At 38.5% G+C, this 24,164-nt stretch overlaps 1 protein-coding gene across 2 annotated transcripts in view; it reads left to right on the top strand.

The window, feature by feature from the left end:
• Positions 1-24,164, top strand: part of PCSK5 (proprotein convertase subtilisin/kexin type 5) — a 259,698-nt gene that overhangs the window by 52,321 nt on the left and 183,213 nt on the right. For both annotated transcript variants that reach the window (XM_075526631.1, XM_075526630.1), the window contains exon 4: positions 22,893-23,036. In XM_075526631.1, the coding sequence (XP_075382746.1) occupies positions 22,893-23,036 (144 nt within the window). The remainder of the gene's footprint in view (positions 1-22,892; positions 23,037-24,164) is intronic.

Genomic DNA, 24,164 nt, shown 5'->3' with positions numbered 1-24,164 from the left:
TCAGTCTGCCTATCCTATAAATACATGCGTAAGGTGACAGACAGATTCAAATAAATGGCAGTAGACCATGATACTATGTCCTGTCAATTCTCATTTTTAAAAAAAATTATTTCAGCATTTTTAATTGAAACTAGAAAATAACAGTGATTTACCTTCAGGTAGTCTGCTGTTATTGCTACAGACTTTCAGCTCTGTGTTAGACTAAAAAGAGGGAGGCCAAAGTTCAAGAGAATAATAGTAGTCCAGCAAAAGCCCACTATATATGGCATAAGGTAGCTTATGTAATTTTTCCTTTGTGCTCCTAGATTTGTATAGAAGATTTTCAGTGCCACCATAGCTTTTTGGTGGAACTAGATTAGTGGGGTGTTTTTTAACTGATAATAGATGCTTATAGCAGTTGCCTCTAATTTTGTTCAGGAAGGTAGCAGTCTCCTATTTATAAATCAGTTGTGTTGCCCAGCCACACTGCTTCACAGCTGCCCCACAACTGCCAGTCTAATATGGAAAGTGCTTTAGGGCAACAAATGGACTTTACTGTCTGTCTTGTACAACTTTCAGAATATTGTCATTTCTATACCTGTGGAAGAAAGTCCTCACTTGCAGACCCTCTGGGAAGGGGCTGTTCCTGACTGATTGCATTTACCTCCACTGAATAACTCTGTGTATTTGCAATATCTTTAGTGGTAGTGGTTTGATGACATTTTGTTGAGAGCGATCAGTAAAGTATTAGCAAGTACACTATTTCAGCAGAGAGAATAGCTAAATATATGTGAATGGGTTGACTTCAGGACTGACTTGGGTGATTCACCAGATATCCTCATATGACTGTATTTGTGATTGTAACCATAGTTACTTTTGTTAATCTTATTTACCTTTTTAAGTTGAAGGGAAAAAAGGAATTTGAGGTTAGTTAATGGTTTCAGTCATTGCTATGTCAGAAAGAGGTTTTTAGGTTACTGGCTGCAGACGTGTTATTGAGAAAGTAATAAAGTATTATCATGTACAGGTTTGTGTTTTGATTAATAAGTAACTTTGTTGCGGGTTAAGATTGATACCTTTGGCCATTGAACTGGCATAATCTCTAACAGGGCCGTAAATCTAGTTCAGATTTGTTGACACAACTCCTTTTATTCCAAGACTTTGTCAAACAATATCTGATTGATGTTTTTCCTCTCCCAGCTTTTTCTTCACAAGTACCATCCCTTGTAATTTTCATTGTCTGGGCTAGAAATAATACATTTTTGTTTGTGTGATGTCCATGGCAAGAAGTTACAAGTGGGATTTAGGCCTTCTTTCTCTTTTGGGCCATCACAAAGTTCTCTCAAGAACTATTCTGTGAACAAATTAAAAGGTCTTTTTTTAATCACTCTATTTTTCTATATTTACTCTAAACACATTCCTAGAAAGAGTAGAGAGATTAGGAATATAGTTATTTACCACCTTACAGTTCAGTGGAAGCTGAAGCAGACAGAGCTTCCAGAGCCACTCATCACCTGAACAAGTACACTTGTAGTTTTCATTACCAGGGGATTATCTATTGATAGAAAATTGAGAAATTACAGCTTCTCATGCTTTCTAATAACAAGGAAAAGGTGATTTTCTTCTGACTTCCCTCCCTCAAAGCAAGGAAAGTTGGAAAAAAACCCAACTACTTTATCATGACCTCTTAATCCTGAGACATCTGTGCTTAAGACTAAAATAGAATATTTTTATAGATTAAGTAACATGTGAAACTTCACCTGTTCAACTATTATTCAAAACTGACCTATAGAATTGAGTCCAGTTTGCTTAGAATGAACTGATATCAAAGAAATAAAATCAAAGGGAAAGAAGGTGCCTATCCCATCGCTTTCCAACTTTTGAGTCAGGAGAGAGCTGAGTCCTCTATGCCATTCCCAGAGCTCAGCTATCATTGTATCATCATGTTATATCTAATAAATTTCTTCTCTCTCATAGATGTTGACAAAATAGCCTGTTTGTCAATAACTGGATGAACTATATACAATCAGTTTGCATAACTGAAAGAGGTCGAAGTCAGCCCTGAAGCCCTACTGCTATCTGAAAGAGTTTTACTTAACTTGTAGTAACAACAAACAGTGTCTTTGGAATGACTAAGGGGACTTTGTGCCTAACCAATTTCACTGTACCTGCCAGTTGGTTTAATGTGTTTCCTCATCTTGCCTGCATGGAAAAATGGTCATAAAAACTAGAGAAGGTAAATATGAAAACACTAAAAATATATGCAGAAGTGTGGTTAATATAACTAACTTTGACTTTAATAGGCTTCAGTCACAAGACTCTCCTTGCTGACCATTTGTTTTTGCTCCACACTTCAGAAGAGCTTCGTAGTGGTCGGCTGAAACTGGAATCACGCAGGAATACAAGCACAGCTTTCTGCAGCTGTAATCTAGCTCTGCTGTGATGCTGGGCTGCACTGCATATTTTTTTAAAATAGACTGCAACTGCAAGAAATTAATTTAACCATTGTGTTTTTTTTTTTAACAAACCATTGTTAGACTACAATGACACTATGTCTTTGCAGTCAGTTCAGACAGGCACAAGTCTTTTTCAACACTGATCAAGGATAATCCTCTCCAGTACTGTTATCATCCCTTCTATTGTTAATAATAATTGCTAGTGCTGACAGGATTCTCTAATTTGGAGAAGTTTCCACTTCCTACCAGGTTCTTCCCACTCTGCATGGCCTAGTTACTGCTGGGCAGGAATTGAACATATAATAGGATATTTCTGTGGGACTGAGAATTTACTGGAGGAGAGTATGATGTTTTGAGATGTGAGGCTGGAGGGAGAGGCACTGTTCTGTTAGAGCACCTAAGAATAAATGTGATAGTTAAAGTGTATAAGCCAAGTGTTTTCTTATCACTGGATGCCACTTCATCAGAGAAAGAGGAAATGTGTATCCAGAGGTTACTCCTTATAGCTGGAGAAGGTATGGCACTGTCACGAGAGAAACAGGGGAAAGCTGGAACTTCCATTGCAGTAAATCACTGGGGCAAGATGGTATTCCTCTGAGAAACTACAGCATAAAATAACCGAGCTACCCACAAAAATAAATAATATAACTTTAAAAATTGTGTTGTACTCAGAGGAGAAGCTAGCCAGGGTCTCTAAAATACATACTTGGGGGTCATCCTGAAAATTTTTATAGCAGTGAAACTTGCCTGAGAACAGGGAAATAGCTGACAGTATCGCTAAAGTTGTAAACCACCGCAAGAAGTGGAACATGCGAACTTGCCTGTCAGCTTCTCAGATAGAAAATGGGCGAGATAGTCACATTCATAAGCTGCTTGGAATGGAGGAAGAAGGACACCACCTATTACGTATCTAAACCAAAGAAAATGTTCTCTTAATAGTCATTGCTAAACACATCCCACACCAGCATAAAGTATAATTCAAAGTCTCATTGAAATAAAACTTTCATTTTGTTTCACATGTGTCTTAGGTCCACAGTGATGTCAGCTCACCTTCTGTCTTAAATCATTTTAAGGTCTGTTTTTGCTGTTGATCTCTCCAAACGAAGTACTTCCTCTTTTGAAAATTATTTTCCTTCTTCAGAATCTTTTTCCTTTTCTCAACCTTTGTTATTTTCTCTTCACATTTATTCCTTGTTATTCTTTCTTTCTAGACATAACTGTGCTTTGGGAGAGTAGGTGGAAGACAAAATGCATTTGGAGGAGTGCTAAAAGCAGACAACTTCACAGTCTTCTGTTTGGAACCCAAAAGAAGGGCTTTTGTAAAGCTGCATTGCACCTCTCCATAGTCTGCTAGTTTTCTCTAAGAGGTAGCAATATAATGGAAAAGGACTATAAAACATTATAATTTACATAGTCTTTTTAAAAATAAGAAAAACATATTAGGTAAATATAATGCACTTAGTTGCTGAAAAAGTCAAATTTTGTTACAAAACTTCTGAGAAGGTACTCTAATAGACATCTGTAAACCTAAGAAAAGATACAATGTCTGGCTGTGCTGTTTCTCCAACTGCTTATACTACGACTTAGCTCTGGGGGCTTTTGAAAGAGCATTCCCAATTTCCAAAACTGGAGTGAAAGGACAAGCAGATGCCACAAATGGAAAGTGTTTTACGGGATTCAAGGTGGAAGGGGATTATAGCAGTGCCAGCAGGGAACAATAAAACTAGGTGACTGAGCCACAGTGGAAACTAACACTTACAAATTACTTGGTGAATAATACTTGGTGAATTACTTGGATGAGACAGGTATATAATATTGTTGCACAATGATAGATGTAGTGTGATGTTACTGAGTTTTTTAGAAAGCTGTTGAAGATAAAAGACTTGCTGAGAAGCTTAACTCATCAGCCAATATTTGTCAGTCATCCTTTTATATTTGCACTGTAAGATTTCTGGTATAGACAGATGAAATATAATTTATATGCAATTGAGAGCAGTCCGTGCAGACTGATGAGATCTTAATGAGTTGCATCTAGGGCTGCCTGCCTTGAGCTCTGATGCTGAAACCAAAACCCAGGAAAAGTCGCTTACTTTTCACTTCCAGCGAGGACTGTGAAGTCAGCGTTGCTTTGAGCTCTGGCAAAGGGTCTGGTGAACCCAGCTTACTTTGTTTCTTCAGAAAACTCCTCCAGTATGTTAGATAGTGCTCTCCAGTTATATTTGTGAGCTCCCAGGTGAGCTGTACTAGCATTCACAGGCAGGGACAGACACTCCTGACACAGTATAGTTGACTCTGGATGGCAGCCAAAATGGGGCTAATAAGCCTTTATCAGCAGTGAGCAATGTCAGTCTCCTAAGGTCTGTAGCCATGAAATAAGGTGGAGGTGAAGAGTTAGACAGGCCAATTGTCTCCCTTGTGCTGCTGACGAGATCTATGGGGAGCTGGCTTACCTTGTGCCTCTCCTCCAACTCCAAGCGCGAACAGCAGAGCAGAGCAAGGCATTTTACGTCCCTGGCCTGGCCCTTCATGAGATCAGCTAAGGTGAGTGGGGCTGTGGAAGGAGACAGCAGGGACAAAGGAAGGAGTGACAGGCGCCTGATGGGACAGGCTGGAGAGAGGTGGAGGGAGGAGGAGAGGTCACACTGGGTCCGAGAGCAAGCCGGGGTACAGGGGAGACAGAATTCGGGACAGAATTTCACCTGCTACGTGCTAACACCACAGCGAATGAATACGTGTCACCCTCCTTTATGACCTCCTACAAATTTATTTCCAACCCACCTATGCCAGGCATTGGCAGCTAAGGAAAAACCTCACTCTCTTTTTATTGCCCTCCCAAGAATTGCTCTCTCTCTCTTCCCGTCTGTGCAGTGGAAGCCAAATCATTGTTCTTTCTGAGGTGGCATGGCATGCTTGTAAGTGTTTTGCACATTTTGTAACTTGGTTTGGTTGTTGCATGCGCTTTTTATATTTGTGGTTTTTATTGCATGAGAAGATCAAGCTTTTGGTGTTTTAGAAAGTTAAGACGACTATTTGTGACTTAACTTCAGTGGAGGTGTTGCTAGAAAGAATCAAACTGCCTATCAAAACACTACCTTGCAAATCTGTATGTGGAAACACACCTCTTGTTCTCTGTGGACAAGGTAGAACTAGTAACATAAGGTCAGGTAACACACAATTCGACCTAAATTCATTTCCTGTTGGAAGATGACAGCATACTTTAAGTAATCAAAACCCTGTAGATTTATCCTTATCTACTGAAAAGACATTATTAGTGCAACTAGTTTAGCAAGATTAGCAAATAGTTTAAAGACAGAACCACCAGATAGGCTATTTGATTTGCTCCTCTGGGACATTCAGTTCTGACTTCCACATAAGCAGCCCTGGAAGCGCCCAGGAAACACGAAATGGAAGTCAGCACTGCTCAGCGGTTGTGCCAGCATTTTCGCTGAACCAAGAAGCAGCAGTACTGAAATCATTTCCATACTTGCTTTGGGAGAGATTTTCCTGAGTGTCAAAGATTTGGTAATAAATCATACAGCAATAGCACACATTCCTCTGCCTTTTTACTACAGTGATTTTATCGTCAGAGGGAGAGTATCCACTTTTATCTTTCAAGAATTTATTTAAAATGGAATTTTTTTTCTGGGCAACAACTGAGTCACATTAAGAAACTGCAGGTACTTTTCTGTATAATGGCGTTTGTGAAATATCATTTGTGTATAATATTGTGTTTTTCTGAACTGCCTTTTTCTAACTAGTTTCTGCAATTAGTAAGGAAATGATAGTGCCACAAAATCTTTGCTGAATTTCTAATGAGGTATAATAAATATCTGCTTTTAGCTTTAGTTCAAACTAAACAGCTAACAATAAATTATATGGAATATAAATGGATCGAAAATTCCTAACATTACCAAATGTAAAGTGTGCCATACTGGGGCACAATTGGGTGTATTTTAGTTTTTATCTCTCATAGCACTTCAGCAGGAATGTATATACATTCATGTATATGCAGAGGTACATACTTATCTGGAAGTACACTTTTTCTCTTTTCAAAGGAGAGGGAATTTGCTCATCATTACTTTCTAAGATCAGTTTTCCAAGAGCAACTGCTTAGTTAGCTACCCACTTTTCAGATTTTTTTTTAATCAAAATCAAGTAATATCAAAGAGCAAAACAATTTCTTTTGTTGCACAATACAGAGTACTCTATTAATGTTACTGAAAAAAATAAGAGGTACTTTAATTAATTGTAAAAAATACTGCCTTCTTTCAAATTAATGTTACTGAAAAAAATAAGAGGTACTTTAATTAATTGTAAAAAATACTGCCTTCTTTCAAACACTTGCTTTATGTGGGTTTTTTTGCTGCTGTTTGCATACTGAAATTGCGGATACTTCAGGAAGAGGATAGCTAAATATTGTATCTACATAACTAATACTTTATAGATTTTTTTCACATAAAGAACACCATGCAAACATCAGGAACCCCAAAATGACCAGAAGTGCACAGCCACAATACAGAAGAATCAATTCTTGCCTGTCTTGTGGTCTGATTGCTGAAGAATGAACTGGTGTGACATGTTCAGTTTGCCCTCATCAGAAGCAAACTCATAACCTATGAGACTTAAATAAATTTCTGACACAAACAGTAGCTATATTACTTCCCAGTCAGGGAGGAAAAATTAGTGTTGTGCTTCTATAAGGCAATTTCCTAACCATTCTGTGCAGAGGACAGCCTGATCTGTGTAGTGTCCTTTGCAAAGGAGAAATTGGGGAACCACTATTTAGCTCTAGGTTGTTAGGTCTTGTACCAGTCTTTAAATATCATTATGCCCCTCTGTACTGAAGATAGATGCCATATGACATAGGATACCATGAGAATGGAGACATCAAAACTCCAGCTTTCCTGATTCCTGCATCCATGCTCTAACATGTCTTCCTGTATACCACAGGAGCAAACGTTGTGACTAAAATTACAAGTATGCAGAGGACCTTAATTCTCACTGACCCTTTCTTGACCTTAATTTGTGGTCCTTTTTCAACCATGTTTAAACAAAAAAAACCCAACCAAACTACAACCACCACCACAAAACCAGAAGAAGCGAACACAGTGAGGATGGAGACTTCAATAAAGTGTGTTCTGCACCACTTCGTTAGATGCAGGTCATCCTTGGCATTGCTTGTAGTTGCTTCTAATGTCATGAAATCTGCTGTGAGTTACATCTGCTGCTCAAGCCTTGTGAAGAGGATTTTTTTCTAGCCAATCAAGAGATAACAGAGGAGACTAAATGTATAGCAAACTCTATCAGTGCCCTTTTGGAGAGAAATCCAGCAACTGTTTGCACATATGCATGAGTTTTAAATACAGTTTGGATGAAACTTAACCTAAATAAGTTATCATTTTGAACACAGTCATTGAATACAGGAGACCTTGTCAGCACAAGACCCCAAATTCCCTCAAAGAGAGGCAGTAGGGCTTTTCAGAAAATATGCCAATTCTAAGGTGGAGCAACACAGGCAACATCTGTGCTTGCTCTTTTGCTGTGGAGGTTATAAATTCTGCAAAAATTTAAACGCTGTTTCAAAATAAACTCATTTCCAGCAAACAGCAGAAATGCATGGTGGTCAGCGGAAGGAAGTGTGCGTGAGGAAAGAGCCTCAGACAGCCCCAAGAAGTACAAGTGTGAATCTTTTACAGTATTGATACCACTTTTGTCTTACCCTTTCTATTGTGTTAGAGTCCACTAATCCATGAATAGCGTGCCATTTAAGCATGTAATTGGCCTGTCTTTATCTATTTTTATGTGAATTCCTAACAGAATAAAGCAAGTTATTTTCAGTTTTGAAAACAATTCAAAACTATATTAAACACAAGTAGTATAAGCACAGAAGCCTAAGGAGAGGCAGATATAAATATACATGAGAGACTAAACATTAAGTATGTGGTGGGGTTTTCCTCTTCTGTGTCTTTTGGAGAAGACAGTTTGTTAATATACAGTAAACTGCTGTTTGGGAGATAGTGTTTTGGTTTTTATGAATATCAACTCCTGGTTACAAGGTTACATTTGGGAGCCAGAAAACCCATTTAGAAAAAAATAAAGACAAGCAAAGAAAATATGTTTCTGAAGTTACAAAGAGGTTGAATAACTTCTCCTTTGTTCAACTTCCATGTATTCTTCCACATCCAGGTTAAATGTTGAATCAGGAGGAGACTTTTTTTCCTTCTAAGTCTCCTGGTCTGGCTGCAAGTAGGCTGTTGAGGAAAGTTTGTTAAGTGCAAGCTCTCAGACGCAGAGTTTGAATGGGCTTTATATGATCCCAGCTGCTGGAACACTGAAATCCATATATCCTTGATTAACTAAGTCTCCATCTACATGAATTGAAATGTGGGTAGAGGAATTAATACAGCCTATTTAGAAAGTGTTACAGCCCTTACATCTTGGTAAGGAGTCGGTCTGCTTACAGAAAACATGATTCTGGCAAAAATCCCTGAATTCTTATAGCCCACTGAATTTGTGTCTCAAGACTTCCTCAGAGCCCTCATCTGATGAAGAAGTTTCCCAAGACGCTAAAGACAAGCTCAAGGCTCTGTGTGTCACATCCTATGACCTACAGTGTCTTTGCCCCCAGCTTTTAATCCTGTCCCAATCCCTTGCATCATCTCTTATAACTACCTGAACAGCAGAGACAAAAAAAATTAAGGAAGAGGGAGCACGATCAACTTTTCTGACAACACTGAGAAGTTAGATTGGTTCAGCTTTCTTGAGGATCTTGACACTCAATTTAGGATGTCTACTGTCTTAGTTTTGATTTCATTATTGCGTGTATTTGCTACCCTCATATGGTTTTCCTTTTTAAAACATTGTCTCCTGCAGTTTCCATCTGTTCCCACTCCAGATTGGTGATGAACTACTACATAAGAGGATAAAAGTATTGTGAAAGTGAAAGCATTCTTCTGTTTTATGTCTGTCCTTTGAAAATGTTTGCCCAAACACACTGTTACGACACCGATCCATTTTTTGCTTAACAGGGAAGTTGCATGATGCTGACCAGTGAGAGAGAACAAAAATCTGAAAGGTTCCCGTCTTTTAAGCCCACTCACATTGGGCATGCGGTCTGCTTTCACTATGCCTGGCTGCTGCTTCTTCTCCAGTATTCAAAAGCTTCAAGTATTGACTACACTGTGTGAAGCAGCTTTGATCTTGTTTGGGACTTCAAACATGCTGATAGCCTGAGACCATGTTAAACATTGTGTTAAACTATTACCACGGAAACATTCTGAGGACTAATTCAGTAGATATTCTCAATGAATGAATCTACAAGGGTGGCCAAAACCACTTTGTAAGCTTGGTTTGTTACTTCGCCAGGCCCTAGAAAAAGTCTTAGATTGTGTCAGCATTTGAAAGACTCACACACAAGATTTACCCCACAATCTAATAGGAAAAATAAACCTAAGGCTGAGCCATTCATCTCTTTTTGCTGCTTAACAGGTAGAAGTTGTGTGTATGAGTGTGACTGTGAATGAGACAGAGGTTACGAACCATGTTTCCTCCAGACAGGCACTAAGCAGCAGAGATCTCCTGATGCGGTTACGGTGTACAGGGAAGGACAGAAACAATTTACATGTCTGTATATGTGTTTAGATAAAAATAAAAATTCTAAGTCATCATTTTTCTTCTAGGCAGTTGTGAATAGGGGTGCTACTAGGAAATTGATTCAAACAGGAAAGTTCAAATTAAAAGTAATGCCTGCAGTGATAGCATTGAGCAGGTTTCCCCCATTTCACCTTTCTGTAGCAACCCTGTGATTGTAGTCACGCTGCATCAAGTTGTTCATTTCATTCATGTGTTGGTTTTGGGGGAGAGGCAAGGAGAAAAATAGAGAGCAATCAAACAAAACATTGTGAATTGAAAAGTTCTCACCTAGATTCTTGTTTTGCCCTTTGTATCCATGTTAAATCCTGGCGTCCACAGGTCAAAGGATGATAGGTTAACTGAGAGAAAGTGGCTGAACAGGGAAAAAGAAAAGCTGTTTTGGCTGTTCATAAGAAAAAAAGAGAAATCTTTAATAATAAAGTGGCTACTTGCAATGGTGCTGTTAATGAGGTGCAGTGCAATGAAGTACACAGGCATGTGATGAGGTCTCATGCGCCTCACTGGAATTAAGCATCCACCTGAATGCTTTGCAGATCAAGGATGGATTTAAGCATATTCCTAAACTTAAGCATGTACTTAAAAGTTTTGTTGATTTTTTTCAGTGTCCCCCAAACCAACATTAATTGGCTGCTAACTGGCCCAAACTTTGTGTTTAAATAAGCCTGTTATTACATTGTGGTCACTCTTTAGTTGGTTTTGTGGATTGTTTTATGTCAAGCCCTAGATCTATACAGGAATTGACCAGGGTGCCTGTAACAAGACTCTGAAACTGATCTTCAGTTAAATCAATACAATAGCCTTATTTATTTTATACAGTGCCAAGGTTATAAAAACAAAACCAACTTTCTTCTTGCTTTTAGAAACCTTTTTTCCTTGAAAGATCTTTTATCATTCATACAAATAGCAGAGCAACCACATACACTCCTATTTTCTGTTTTAAAACAATCCATATCTATACGCTGAGATGCTAATCAATTAAAGTTCTAGATTTTGCTCCAGAAGTAATAAAAAATTATTTTTTCAAAATTTTTGTCACCCACTCCTAAATGTAAAGGTCAAAGGGGAAAAAAACTCAAAACATCACCTCATTTGAACGTTTCATGTCAATTCCCTTTTAACATTATTGCTTTGCATGTTTAATTGAATTTTATTCATAGTCCTTAATGTTTCTGTGCATATTTAGAGTGGAGTTGTTCAGGATACGTTTAAATTTAAAACCACACCTAACTGCAGACACCGAAACTCCCTCTCAAAGTATCTGAAAGCAGTTAAATAGCAGAAAAAAGTTTATTTCTCCCAGATCGTACTTCCCACTGAGGTTTCTGTGGAGTTCCTGACACAGAGGTGCTTTAGTCTCACAGAAGCCAGCAACAGGATCTGAACTGCTTTGGTTTATTCATTTCACAGATATGGCAGAGGATTGTGTGATCATTTCATTTGACAAACAACCGGTACAACTGGTAATCTGCAATCACAAGCCCAGAATTTCTAATTAAGCTGCAGTAGGTTTTCATTAAGACATACATATATTAGATAAAAGATCGCATTTGTAAAAGAGTCACATCTGTAAGAGCATTGTCTTAATGAATAACTATTAACAATCTTGTAGTTGTATGTTTATCTTGCTCTGTACTTACCTTGTTAGGCCATTCTCTACTAGATTAAAGAAATGTTCCCCCTTCAAAAATCTCACCTGTGTTGAGTTACTTGCATGCTGCCATCAAGTCATGTCTTCACCCTCTCTTAGATAAAATACATTATTTGAGCTTGTTAAGAATCACCGTAAATTATGTTTCCAGCACTTGGTTCAGAAAACAAGCAGCAAAGACTTATTGCTCATTTTCCAAGAGCATCCTTTTTGAAATATCAATACTAGGCACATGCACATATCATTCCAGGAATAGAATCATTGCTGTCATTAAAAAAAGTGTGTTAGCCCACTTTTCTTGCTATCCCACTGCTTAACTATCAAAGAATATGGATTCATATTCTTAACTTAACTATCAAATACATGGATTCATAGAGCATCTTCTTGAAGTTGTAGCTGACTGTCTACCTTACATCTTAAATCCTTTTCACCATTAGTGTGTTTCTGGACACTTTTCTCTCATTTTATGCCTTGGACTGTCAGTCCTACGTGCATAATTTTATGTATGATTTTATATAAAATTATATTACAAACACACCACTTAAATAGGTTCACCTTCATAAGTGATCCAGATCACTCTGTCTCTATTGCCATCATTACTTCCCACTCCACCAATTTCTGTGTCATCAGATTTGAGAGTGTGCTACAGAAGAATGTAATTTCAACTTTCCTGAACTAAAAGGAAGCATTGTAGCCTCTTAAGATTTGAGACTTAATAGTTGCACATGCTCAGTAATGTTTCCTAAACAAAATGAGTATAACTATATCTGTTAAGCCATCATAATGGCTTCAAAGTACAGACTGACATGTCAAATCCTCTGGTAACTTCCTTATGAGTGGCTATGTTATTAAGTGCTTACGGATTCATACTACATTTCTAATGGATCCAAAGATCTCATTACAGTTTTTAAGTAAATAAAAACATTTTTGTAACTGCCTCATGTATTTCGATGGTAGAACACAACAGTTGAAAAAAACAGTTTACTGGAGGCACCCGAGAATTCTCCCTTTTACTTGGAAGACCCTTTTTAGCTTTGCAATGTATTTTTGGCACACGTTCATATGAAAATATTATTTTCAGTTAAAGAGCAGAGCAAGTAGGAGAAACAAAACAAACAAGGAAAAGAAGATCCATTTACAGCTGAGATTTGAAAATGGAGAACGCTGAGAGTCAGAAGGCCAACTGACAGGAATCACGGAACAGATGGATAGAGACTGTAGGAATGACTAGGAAGTATGCAGACCTCAGAGACGAGGAGCCACAAAGAGTATTTTGTAGCTGTAGTACCAGGAAAAGCGTTGGACGCAGAGGAAATGTCAACAACCATAAAATTAAGAACTCTTACCTTTAGTTTATTTCTGATTGCGTATAGTTTTCCCTTCTGACAATGCTCTGCTCATAGTTTTCTTTAGTAGTTTCTCTGGGTGCCTCATCTGCTGATTTCCTGGGTTTTTTAAGATACCTGCAAGTGCTAAGGCAGTTGTCATTAACAGGTATCATTTCAAAGTTGAGACTGCCCTATGCACAGACTCTATATAGGCCTGACAGTCATGAATGTGATTTTCCTCCTAGTCCCTGTTAGACAAATTACATTTCCGAGTCCTTGATGTGCATAAAAGGTGCTTATATGAGGTTGTATATTCTGTCTGTCTACAGGAATACATTCCTCTAGTATCAGTTCAAAATTATGTTCTCAGATCAGTTCCACATATTCATTTACTTTATTTGCAGCTGGGGGAAGTTCATTCATAGTACTGCCGCAGTCAACACAATCTAGGTGTCTTTAGTGATAAAGTTGGGGGTTTAGTTTAGCAGCAGCTCCCCAAGTCCCTTAAAGTCCTGTTACTAGAAAGCTCCATAGACATCGGTCTGTGTCCAGTTCTCCATAAAAAGAGTGTTTGCAAATATATTGGACTTCTCCAGAACCTTTCTGCCATATCTGTATTTTCTGAGATAGCTTGAATCATGACACTCTGCTGAGATTTCCTTTAAGACCCTTTGCAATTTTCACAACATTTTTACATTCGTTGCCTATTTTGTACAGTCTTTCACGTGCAGCTGTGTCATATGTCTCTGGACTAACCTTCTTCAGCATTGCAGAAGGAATTTAACATTTAATCAGCTGAGTCAAATTTCCTGAGACAGTAACAAGAGTAACTGTGTGGTACTTTTTTACCTTATGCAAATCTTTTGTTTTGTTTTGTTCTTGAATAGCCTTTCCTTTTCCTTCCCAGGCCTCCCTAGATTTCTCTGGGCTAGTTCTCTCATTTCTGCCAGATGATCTCATCTGCAAAATATAACTAGCCACTCCCTCTAGTGGTTTGGCCTTATCTTCCCATGTTTCTCTTATAATACGTAGTGGGCCTTGCATTCATCAACCATAGCACGTTCAGATGGTGAAAAGCCTATTGGTGCCTAGGGCACTTACTTCCCTATAGGGAAACTAAAATAGCAGCCATTCATCTTACTCTGATCCTGTACTGTTAATGAATTTTCACAGCATGCATTTCAGTGTTAGATTAAACATTTCTGGAAGGCTGTCTAAGGAGGGTATGGAGTGATTTTTATACTTCTGTCTCAAGAGAATAGTTTCATGAGCTTAAAGTTTGTCCTCTGGCAAGTTATAATCTCCTCTGACATACCAAACAAGCAAATAATGGGACCAAGGGTACAATAACCTGATGGCTTTTTATGGTTCTTAGGGAAAAGGCTTCTAGGTATCGAGTAGCATAGATGTTTATTGCTGAAGGAAAGGCACTGTGAAACAGTTCCAGCCTCTGGAACTCCACATGCCTACAAGAAAACAGGGAAAAACTCCTTCTCCATTACTCGTAATGGAATATGGGGCTGTCATCATATCCTGACCTACATGTGCCCTGCTTTTCCTACCCTCTTTTGTCCCTTGAGGAAGAGTAGGGACATGTATCTTTCCTTCAGGCTCCTGAACAAGTCCTGTTGTCTCACATCCGTCCCTCTCATTGTCCCTCTCTCCCGCCTTCTCCCCCAGGACATCCCACCATTAACACCAGATGTCACCAGGCTATTGCCTCATGGATCAGAGGGATCTGACCACAACACAAAATAGAGAAAAAAGGACTGCAGTAGTGCAACAGTCCTTAAAATTTGGGTATGAGCACTCGGAGCCAACATCTCTTCATCGGTTTCATCATGAGTCCTCTCATTCCTACAAGTTCATAACATTCTTAGAAAAACAAGTTTCCTGGTCTGTCCTAAATCAGCTCCCTGCTCGCCCTCCAACCCCCAGCATTCCCATAACAGCATATCCTTCTTAAACATCACTTTTCTGTTTTCCCTGTAAAATGAAAAGAGAGGGGAAGGGGACGGAAGTGGGTTTGTATAAGCCCTGGGCTCCTCCTACTCTCATCAGTCTCTGGGAAGGTTAATGATTAATTGAAGCCATCTGCTCAGGGCCTTCTCTCCATGTAGTTAGTTCGATTCTGTCACATATGTTCACACAAAGTCTAAATAAAACCACCTTCCTCTCCCATACTTCTTAACAGCTTGAGATAGAAGTAATGGTCTTCTACTTGAAAACAGCTTAAAAGGTAAATTGTGAAGACCCTGTGTTTAGTAGTGTAGAAAGAATCCTTAGAAACTTATGAAAACTGTTTTAAAGCAAGACTTACCATCTCTCTGTTTAATTGTTATCTTAGAAATAACAAAAACATCAAGTCTAGCTGGGGGGTGGGGGGTGGGGATGGAACTTGGTCTTACTAGATAACTGCATCTCCATGAACTGAGGCATTAGAAAAAAGAAAAGCATCTTGGGACTTTCTGTAAAACTGCCCTATTTTTCTTTCTTTTTTTGGGACTTAGAGAAGGTCAAATGAAAATATGAGACAAAGGCCACAAAAAATGGTAGAATGGAAAGAATTGTCTCTCTGAGGAATTATTCATCCTTTGTGAAAACTGGATCCCCAGGGTTGATGGTACACAGCTGAGGCCAGGGAGCAGCTGTCTTTTCACATATTCTCTCTAATTGATAAAAGAGTTGCCATACTTTTTTTCCTAGACAGGACTTCAGGCAGGTAAAAATGCATTAACTTTTGATCCACTTGCTGGCCTTTTCTTGCTAAGTAGGCTATTTATATAGTAGTGGTAGTACCAGTAGTAGCAGCAGCAGTAGTAGTAACAGTCATCATACAGTCATCTTGAGAGAATACAGGCACAAACAGAGATATATGCATGCTTCTTTCCGTCCTGCATTTCTTAGCAGTAGCCACAGGCTGTGGAAAGTACTTTTCTCCCCTCTTTGTCCTTTATTTACTCCCCAAGAAGTTCTGCATCAGATTCTTATATTTCTCCCAACACTTCCCGGGGAGAAACCTGTCCATACATTGACACATACCTCTCAACATGTGAGCACTGATTCAAGGATATACAAGATGCCGCAGGTCTGTAATATATCATTCAGATGGATGATTTTTGCATCCAGGGTAAAATGGACACATTCTGGCTGCCTTTATTTTCAATTTCTTCTTCTTCTTCTTCATCTTCTTCTTCTTTCATTTCTTTCTGTACGTATACGTATTTTTGCCCTTTGGGATGATGTGGTGGACCTTTTGCAGTTTTTGTGAATGCTGGTTTTCATATTTGCCTCTTAGTGGAGGTGGCAGAACATGCACAATGACCATGAGGCATTTTTAGCTACATTTCTCTCTGCGTTGAAGGAGTCTCGTGTTGCTGCCACATGGAAAGGAAACGGGGCTAGAGGCAGACATCCTAATGGAGCCACAGGTCATGCCCCATGTCAAAAGAAGAGGTGACATTAGAGGCAGATTATTGCTGTGCCTCTGCAGGTTCCAGAACTTGCAACTGGGAGAGAAACTCTGCTGTCTGCAGACCTAGAAGCGGGGGAGTTTCCCACTCCTAAAAAGGCTATGCTGTTGTCAGCCCGTGGAACATGGACATAGGGGGCATCCCTGAATTAACTCATGTTTAAGCCAGCACACAGGTTACAGAAAAACAATCAGTGTTGACTTTAAAAAAAGTGCTAGTGATGGAAAAGTGATGGAATTTTCTTGAATACAAATTTAACACATTATGAATTATTCTATTTTTGGAAAGAATAGCAACGTAATCACAGCCAAAGAATAAGATTTATGAGCTCCTTATTTTTCACTGCAAAACCCCATATATATAGTCTTGTAAATTATTCTTGTCTCACTATAGCCATCGGATACTCCTGTGAATACAAGAAGCCCTTTTGTATTGATTTCCTGTTCTCCTTCATTGCTTAAACAGGCATAAAATAATGTATGTCTGCGATTGTTCTTATTGGTCTCTAAGTGTATTTTTGTTTGTTAACTTAAAGAATCAATAAAGCTTAAGAACAAAATTAATCTCTGCAGTAAATTAACTAAACCCTCTGAAGTTGCACAAGCAGTAAATTGTTGTTAAATATTTAATATGGTACACTCTTGAAATATTTCTCTTGATACAGACACAGATAAAAAAGTAGCAATTCAGTAAAGCATGACTCCAAAAGTCAGATAGTATTTAATGCAAAAAAATCTTGTATTTGAGATGAATCAGACTTTATATTATCTGCCTGCTCCAGCTAGAGCTTAAAAATATTGTGTGCACCAATAATCAGAAACTATTTAAAGATGAAACTCAGAAGAAAATAATTTCCTATGCAGTTAGCAATTGCTGTGTATCATGCACTAAATATCAGGTTATCTCTGAGAAAAATAAAGATCTGCAAGTACACCTTCTTCTCGTTCTAAAAATCCTTCTTTCACCTTGTGTTTATTGTGATGAAAGAATAAAAAAATGTGATAAATACTTTTAAAAAGATACATTATTTTAATAGTCGTCTTAGAAAATGTAGCTTTCAAGTGCTTACCCTAGAGAAGCCAAAAAATAATTTCAGTAGATTGCATTAGCTTTACACGTTATGATGCTGTTCAAAGCATGTTGTCATCATTTCTATTACATTACACAAGCCATTTTAATAAGGAGCCTACCTTTCCAACTCTCCTGATTACCTCCCTGCTTACTTCTTTCATCCCACTTTAAAATTGGATCACATCAAGAGCATAAAGAAAAGAGATGATTTCTCTTTTTTGCAGGAAAAGAGAGAACAATTGGCAAGTTTTAACTTAGAACACTGCATGAAACTGTACCACAGAAAGCTGAATGTAGCATCAGGATGTCTCCTCTACTAAAGTTAAAAGCTGATAAACTTTGCTGCCTGTCATTTGCCTGGACCACCTAAAAGTGCCAAATGCCCCATATTACATTCCCTTCACAGAACAGGTAGATGGCCTCTTTTTTCTAATAGCTCCACAAAATGCCAGGATCCATTCCTTGGCCCTGTGTGTCTCCCTTCTCCCTGCTTGTGTTGGTCAAGGTCAATGCGTAGGCCCTTGACTGTCCTTCTTCCTCTAGGTGCGGTCTTGTACAACTTCTGTCCTCTCCATTGTTGCAGGTTAGTAGCTCACAAAGTCCCCTGATGTAGAGAATGTGACTTGTAGTCTGCTTGTTTCTGTCTGTGCCAAAAACCATTTAATTACTGCTCTAATGAAACCAGGAAGACTGTCTTCTTGTTCTTGTTTGTGTTTGTATTGGTGTTCTTGTTCTTGTCTTCTTCTTCTTCTTCTTCTTCTTCTTCTTCTTCTTCTTCTTCTTCTTCTTCTTCTTCTTCTTCTTCCTCTTCTTCTTCTTCGTCTCAATAGTAAAAGAGTCTATCTTTTATATTCTCTGACTGGGAACTAGTATTTCAGAGCTTTCCTGGGATCAGAAGCATATGTAATATTCCACTAAATGAGATCCAAGACCTGCCAACTCACAATTGGTGTTTAAAATTGTGTCATTCTGATTATCATCTTGTGTTTTTCTATATCCCCTTAGATATTGACAAGATCTTGTCAAAGGACTCCTTGTAACTAAAAACTACAGGAAACCAATGCAAGGTACCTCATGAAGACTTACAGAGGGCACAGTATGCCATTTCTGAGAGACTGCATGCCACAGGATTAGAAACTTGTGTTTCTACTCTGTTTTTATAGACTAACAGGCATTGCAAAAGAAAGAACAGAACTTTATAGTCATTGTTCTTTTCATTTGATTTTAAGCTCTGGAATTCCAGAAGATTTTGACCATTGATATGATTCTTGATTTGTCAGTTTAACTGTTCAATTTTGTTATTGATCCCTAACTGGATACACCAAGCATCCAACCACAAAAATTAGTGCAGCGGTTAAGAAATATTAAGATAATTATGATGACCATAAGCTAGTTTTTAGAGAGAATTTCACAAAATTGCTAAGAGAGTCCAGGCCCATATCTGATACTGAAAACATTGTGCAAACATCAAAACAGAAAAGCTTTCTAATGTTATGTCTGCTTGTTAATTGCACAAAAGCAGGCTTCCAAATTGTTTGCCCAAAGATGTCTAAGTGATTCTTTTGTCTTTTTATGTTCATAAGCATTGAATTTCGAGTATGAGAAAAGTTCAATATCTGAAATTTTTCTTACTATAGCCCTCTTCCTTCCTACATGTACTTCAGGAGTCTCTCAGCCTTGCAGATGGTTTCTATTCAATACTAATGGTGGTGTCATTAACATTTTCCAATTAAACAGTTCAAGGAAAAACATCATCCTTTGAGTGTCTTTTAAAAATCTCAATAAAATTACTCTATGTAACTGGGCAAGAGGTTGTTTATTGCTTTTGATGGTGTCCTCCAATCTATAGATGAAAACAATATACGTTGAAATAGTGCTGGCTTACTGCAGTTGTCTAGTCATGGTACCAATGCAGGAAATTTCTGAATTACTTTATCTGCTTGGAGAGGGGGAAAATTCTGTAAACTAACCTGTATACTATTCCCTTTAAAATAAAAAAAAACAACAGTTCAAAGATTAACAGATCTAATAAAAACTTGCAAGGACACAGTTTTTGTACATTATCATGACAAAGTTTATTTGTTCTAAATAGAGAGAACAGGGAAAATAGATTGAAAATGAGCTATAAAATTCAGTACTTCCCCATTATATAAAATTCAATCATTCTGGATCACATGATTTTTATTATAATGACAGATGTTTTATTATTTTTTATTTGGGTAACACTGTAAATTGAAACAGTGCTTCCAAATTCATTAAAAACCAGCCCTCTGCTAAGAAGCAGACAATGTAATTTGTATAGGTGGTAAAGAAGCAGCACATGGTTAAAGAAAAATTATAGAATGGAACCCAGTAGTGGAAAATTCCTTACAAGAAATGTTTTTGAAGGAAAGAGGAATTTAAAGGGACAGGAAAGAGTGCAAGTGAAACCAAGTAATAGATGGCATCTGAGATGCTGTTCCACATTGAACAGCATCTCTATACCATATTATATAGTATTTGAAGAGTAATTGCACTCCAAGTTTTGAAGTGTTCCTGATAAAAGCCAAATCTGTCTGCTTTGAGAGAAGAGCACACAATCTGATTAATCTGGAGAAAATCACACACTAATCTGGGGGAAGGTATAGTTTGTGGTTAAAATACAGGAATCTGAGATCAGACGTTGAACCAGACAAAACTGGAATTTAAGTGGTAAAAGACAGTATTGGAAGAGAAGAACAAAGCTAGGAGCAGGGAGAGAAGAACGTAGGTAGAAAAAGAATTGAGAGGAGGAAGAAGAGTAAGGAATAGAGGTGAAAAGAAAACAAAAATGCTATTTTTAATAGGACTTGAGAATAAGTTACATATTGTAACCATAAGAAGTGAACCCTTCATCTGCTGTTGAACTACTCCCACTTGGATGCTTCTCTGCTGCCTTTGCATTTTGTATCCATATGTTACATATGCTGTGATCCAAAGTTATAAGTGGGCACGCAGTTATGCCTGCTTTACCCCTGGAATTTCTTTTACGCAGAAAGATTGTTTAGACTAGCTTTCTGCCCAGTCTTGGAGCGGAGCAAGATAATTTGAATAGCAATTTGATCTGGCATATCTCTTGAAAGAATCACCGGAGCACATGGTAAAGCAAGAGATGTCTCTTGTCTTGTGTTTCTCTACATGCGTGTAGCAAAGCAGCTGATGGATTAGCCCCCTTCAGCCACCACCACAAAAGCAGAAGTTCAGGTAAGGTAAGTGAGGGCAACTGACTGTGCCAACATCATTAAGGGAAAAAGCAGTGCTCTTCTGGCGGAGAGCCAAAGAGCTTGCAAGGGAATGGGGATTAAAAACCCATATGCTTGCTCAGCCTGAGTGATTTGACTGGCACGGAAGCAAAACGACAAGCTCGTCCCCTAGGAAGAGAGGACAAGACAGTCAGCAAAGCAACCAAAGGGTCATTTGGCATTTCAGAGAAGGGGATGAAAGGGCAGTGTAATGGCCCAGTAAATTTGACTGGAGGTCACAGCCAGGAATCCTGATTGCCCATTGCAGCTCTCTCTTGGGTTTACTCCGTGGCTGGAGGCTGGTGCTTCCACCTTTTTGTCTCCTTGTCTTCACATCAGCAAAATGTGAATGACGATATTCATAGCTTTTGCAGGTATTTTATGATGCTTAATTCAGTAACGCTTTTGAAAAATGCAGAGGCACCTGGAAACATTACACACTTTTAAGCCCCTTGTTTGTACATTAGAAAGCCTCATGTGTGCAACCGTTACATTCAGTGTACAGATTACAATTTTAGACTGTAATTAATTTCATAAAGCGAGCAGCATGGGCATTTCCACGCAATACACAGAACAAAAGCATTAAGCCTGCCTTATACATTCCTTGGAACTGGTCCCTGAAGTGAGAGAGAGAGAGACAGATACTTGCAGACACAAGGGAAAGACCATGAGAGACACTTTATACTATGTACATATATATAGTGCCTAATAATATAATCTTGCTTTAGGAACAGCAAATGACCACTCTTAAATCCTCTGTTTGTGTACAGGGTGGTAAACTGGAGAAAAAGGAGGAGGGAAATTACAATTTAATAGTAATCCGATGTCAGTTTGCACCCAGTATGGTTAACAGTTCTTCAGTGTGTTTACATTCAAGAGGAGAGGGATGGACTAAGTCAAGGCGGAGTGCATCCCTCTGAATGTATTTATACTCCTTGCAAATTGTAGAGTGCCAAAACATGAGGCTGAATTGGGGACATGAGGCAGTGGGGCAGGGAGTGAGGCAGAGCATGCTCATGTGGCCAATGTTGCTATGGTACAAGTTTCTTTTTTAATTTCTTTTTCCTTCCTCCCACCCTTTGCTTTTCCCCTTCCCTGCACCCCCTCTTTTTTATTTTTTTGCCTCTTACTCTGAGCCTGGAGGAGCTGGAGGAAATCAGTGTCGATGAGAGGCTTGTTGAACTCGCTTCACAGGGGAGGGCTCTGCGTGTGGGTTAGAGTCGCTAATGGGGCATACAAGTACCTGAGAGTCATGTCTCATCGCCATGGCAAGCCAGATTTCTTCACGTAAGCTGGGTGCATTCATATCAAGGAAAAGACTTTCCGTTTTAATGTACCCTAAACTTTCTTTCTCTACCACACTGGACTTGGTTGCTGTTCTCAATCTCTCTATCTACAATTCATCAGACACCTTAAGCTGCAAGTTTTTCAGGGTGTTGTTTTGGTTACAGGTTCTTAACTGCTGCTCATCTCCTGCTGATATTGCACAAAACCTGCCAAAAGCCTTCTTTTGTAGATAGAAATGAATCTGGATTAGTTTCCAGACATTCTGTCAAGAAATTATACAGCACATCAGCTCCAAAAAGCAAGTTTTGTTTCCATGACCGTTTCTGTACAGGCATTTGTCTACTTTTATCCACATATGGTTTGTTTTTCTGAAAAAATTCAAATAATTCAGAGGTACATTTCAAATGAGCGTGCTTAACAGCCAGGGATCGTTGCTTTGTTTTACACATGGCTTCTAGTGGTTCAGTATGGCTGGATGCTTCCCTTTTCTATTGCTTACCATGAAGAGTAATCTGAAAGAGAAATAAGCAGGTCTAACAATTTGAATTTAATTTGGCTTTTCTTTTTAAATTATTTTCTGTCTAAATGAAGGTGTTGATCTTGTATAGTTGCTAACTATTCAAATCAATATGCTCATGTGCTGATTTAAATGGTAATGTAAGTGGGATAATATCTCAACCCCACACTGCTCACTAATCTGCAACATCCAACATCTTTATCTCCTCTTCTCTCCCTAGCACTGCAGTGATAACACCCACCATTGCCAATCAGATATGAATATAGTAGGTGCTTGGAAGAGAGGTTACACTGGAAAGAACGTTGTGGTTACCATCCTGGATGACGGCATCGAAAGAAACCATCCAGACTTGATGCAGAATTATGTGAGTGTCCACAGGAGTCCAGATTTGCTGCTTTATTATTACCCTGAACAAATTTGCTGCTCCTGCAAAGATGGAGGGAAAGAGGAGGGAAAGAGGAAGAATCATAGGAGGGTTTCCTCCAATGTTAACACCAATGGGAGGAAGGAAAACAGCTTTTGGTAATCTGTATTGTTAAGGCTATGTTCAGTCTGAACGTATTTAATATCTGGATGCCTCTTGTAGCAGAGTCTTGAATTTCTGAAGGACTAGAACTAATCATTGGATGTTTTTTCTCTTTTCTGTAATTATTTTACTTAATATCCTCACACTCTCAGAACTGAGAAATGGAATGGACTGCTTTTCAGTTAATGCGTGCAGCTGAAGTCCATTTTTGGCCAATACATTTAGCTAGCAAGACAGTAGCTTTTCTCAAAGACTGTAATTTTAGGCATATCCTTCCATGTATTTATTTTTAAAGCTTTATTTCTCTTACTGCTAGAAATAATATTAAAGGAAAAGGACATGACTTGTTATGATTCACTCAGTTAAAAAGAGGTGTAGAATATTTTGGGGTGTTTCTAATAAATCTCTCTTCATTCCAGTGAGTCCCCTCACAATTCATAATAGAGCTTTGTTTTCTGCATCCTGTGTTTCATGTCACCTCAGGAGATTTCTGTTTGCTTGTGGTTCACCATATTTAAATGATTGGTTAATATACCTTGGAAGAATTGTATAATGTGAGGAGAAGCTGCTTCTCTAGTGGGTGACTTCTTGTGTTAGTGTTGGAGTTTGAAGCTGTTCAGAGCATCAGGGCCACGCTTTGCTGGAGTGGTTAGTCCTGTGCTTTGGCAATATTACCTGAAAGCACATAACCTCGAGGACCTTATCATTTCTCTGAAATAAAGTGTGCAAAGTGTGCATTCACACGAGGTAAGAAAATATATTGCGATTGAGCCGGACTGGTGAAGATGACCAGCACAAGGCATGCATATACCTTCAGTCCCGTTACAGATGTAGATCTTGTAAAAGAGCCCTAAACACAGGCTTTTTGCCAGCAAGCGTATCATCTTGACAGAGCATTGAAGAGATGAAGGTGACAAAAACATCTTTAACAACCCATCAAAAGCTACAATCGTGTCCACAGTTTAA

Source organism: Mycteria americana, chromosome Z (genome assembly GCF_035582795.1).
Source record: "Mycteria americana isolate JAX WOST 10 ecotype Jacksonville Zoo and Gardens chromosome Z, USCA_MyAme_1.0, whole genome shotgun sequence".
Lineage (NCBI taxonomy): Eukaryota > Metazoa > Chordata > Aves > Ciconiiformes > Ciconiidae > Mycteria > Mycteria americana.
This window is presented reverse-complemented; position numbering and strand designations above follow the sequence as displayed.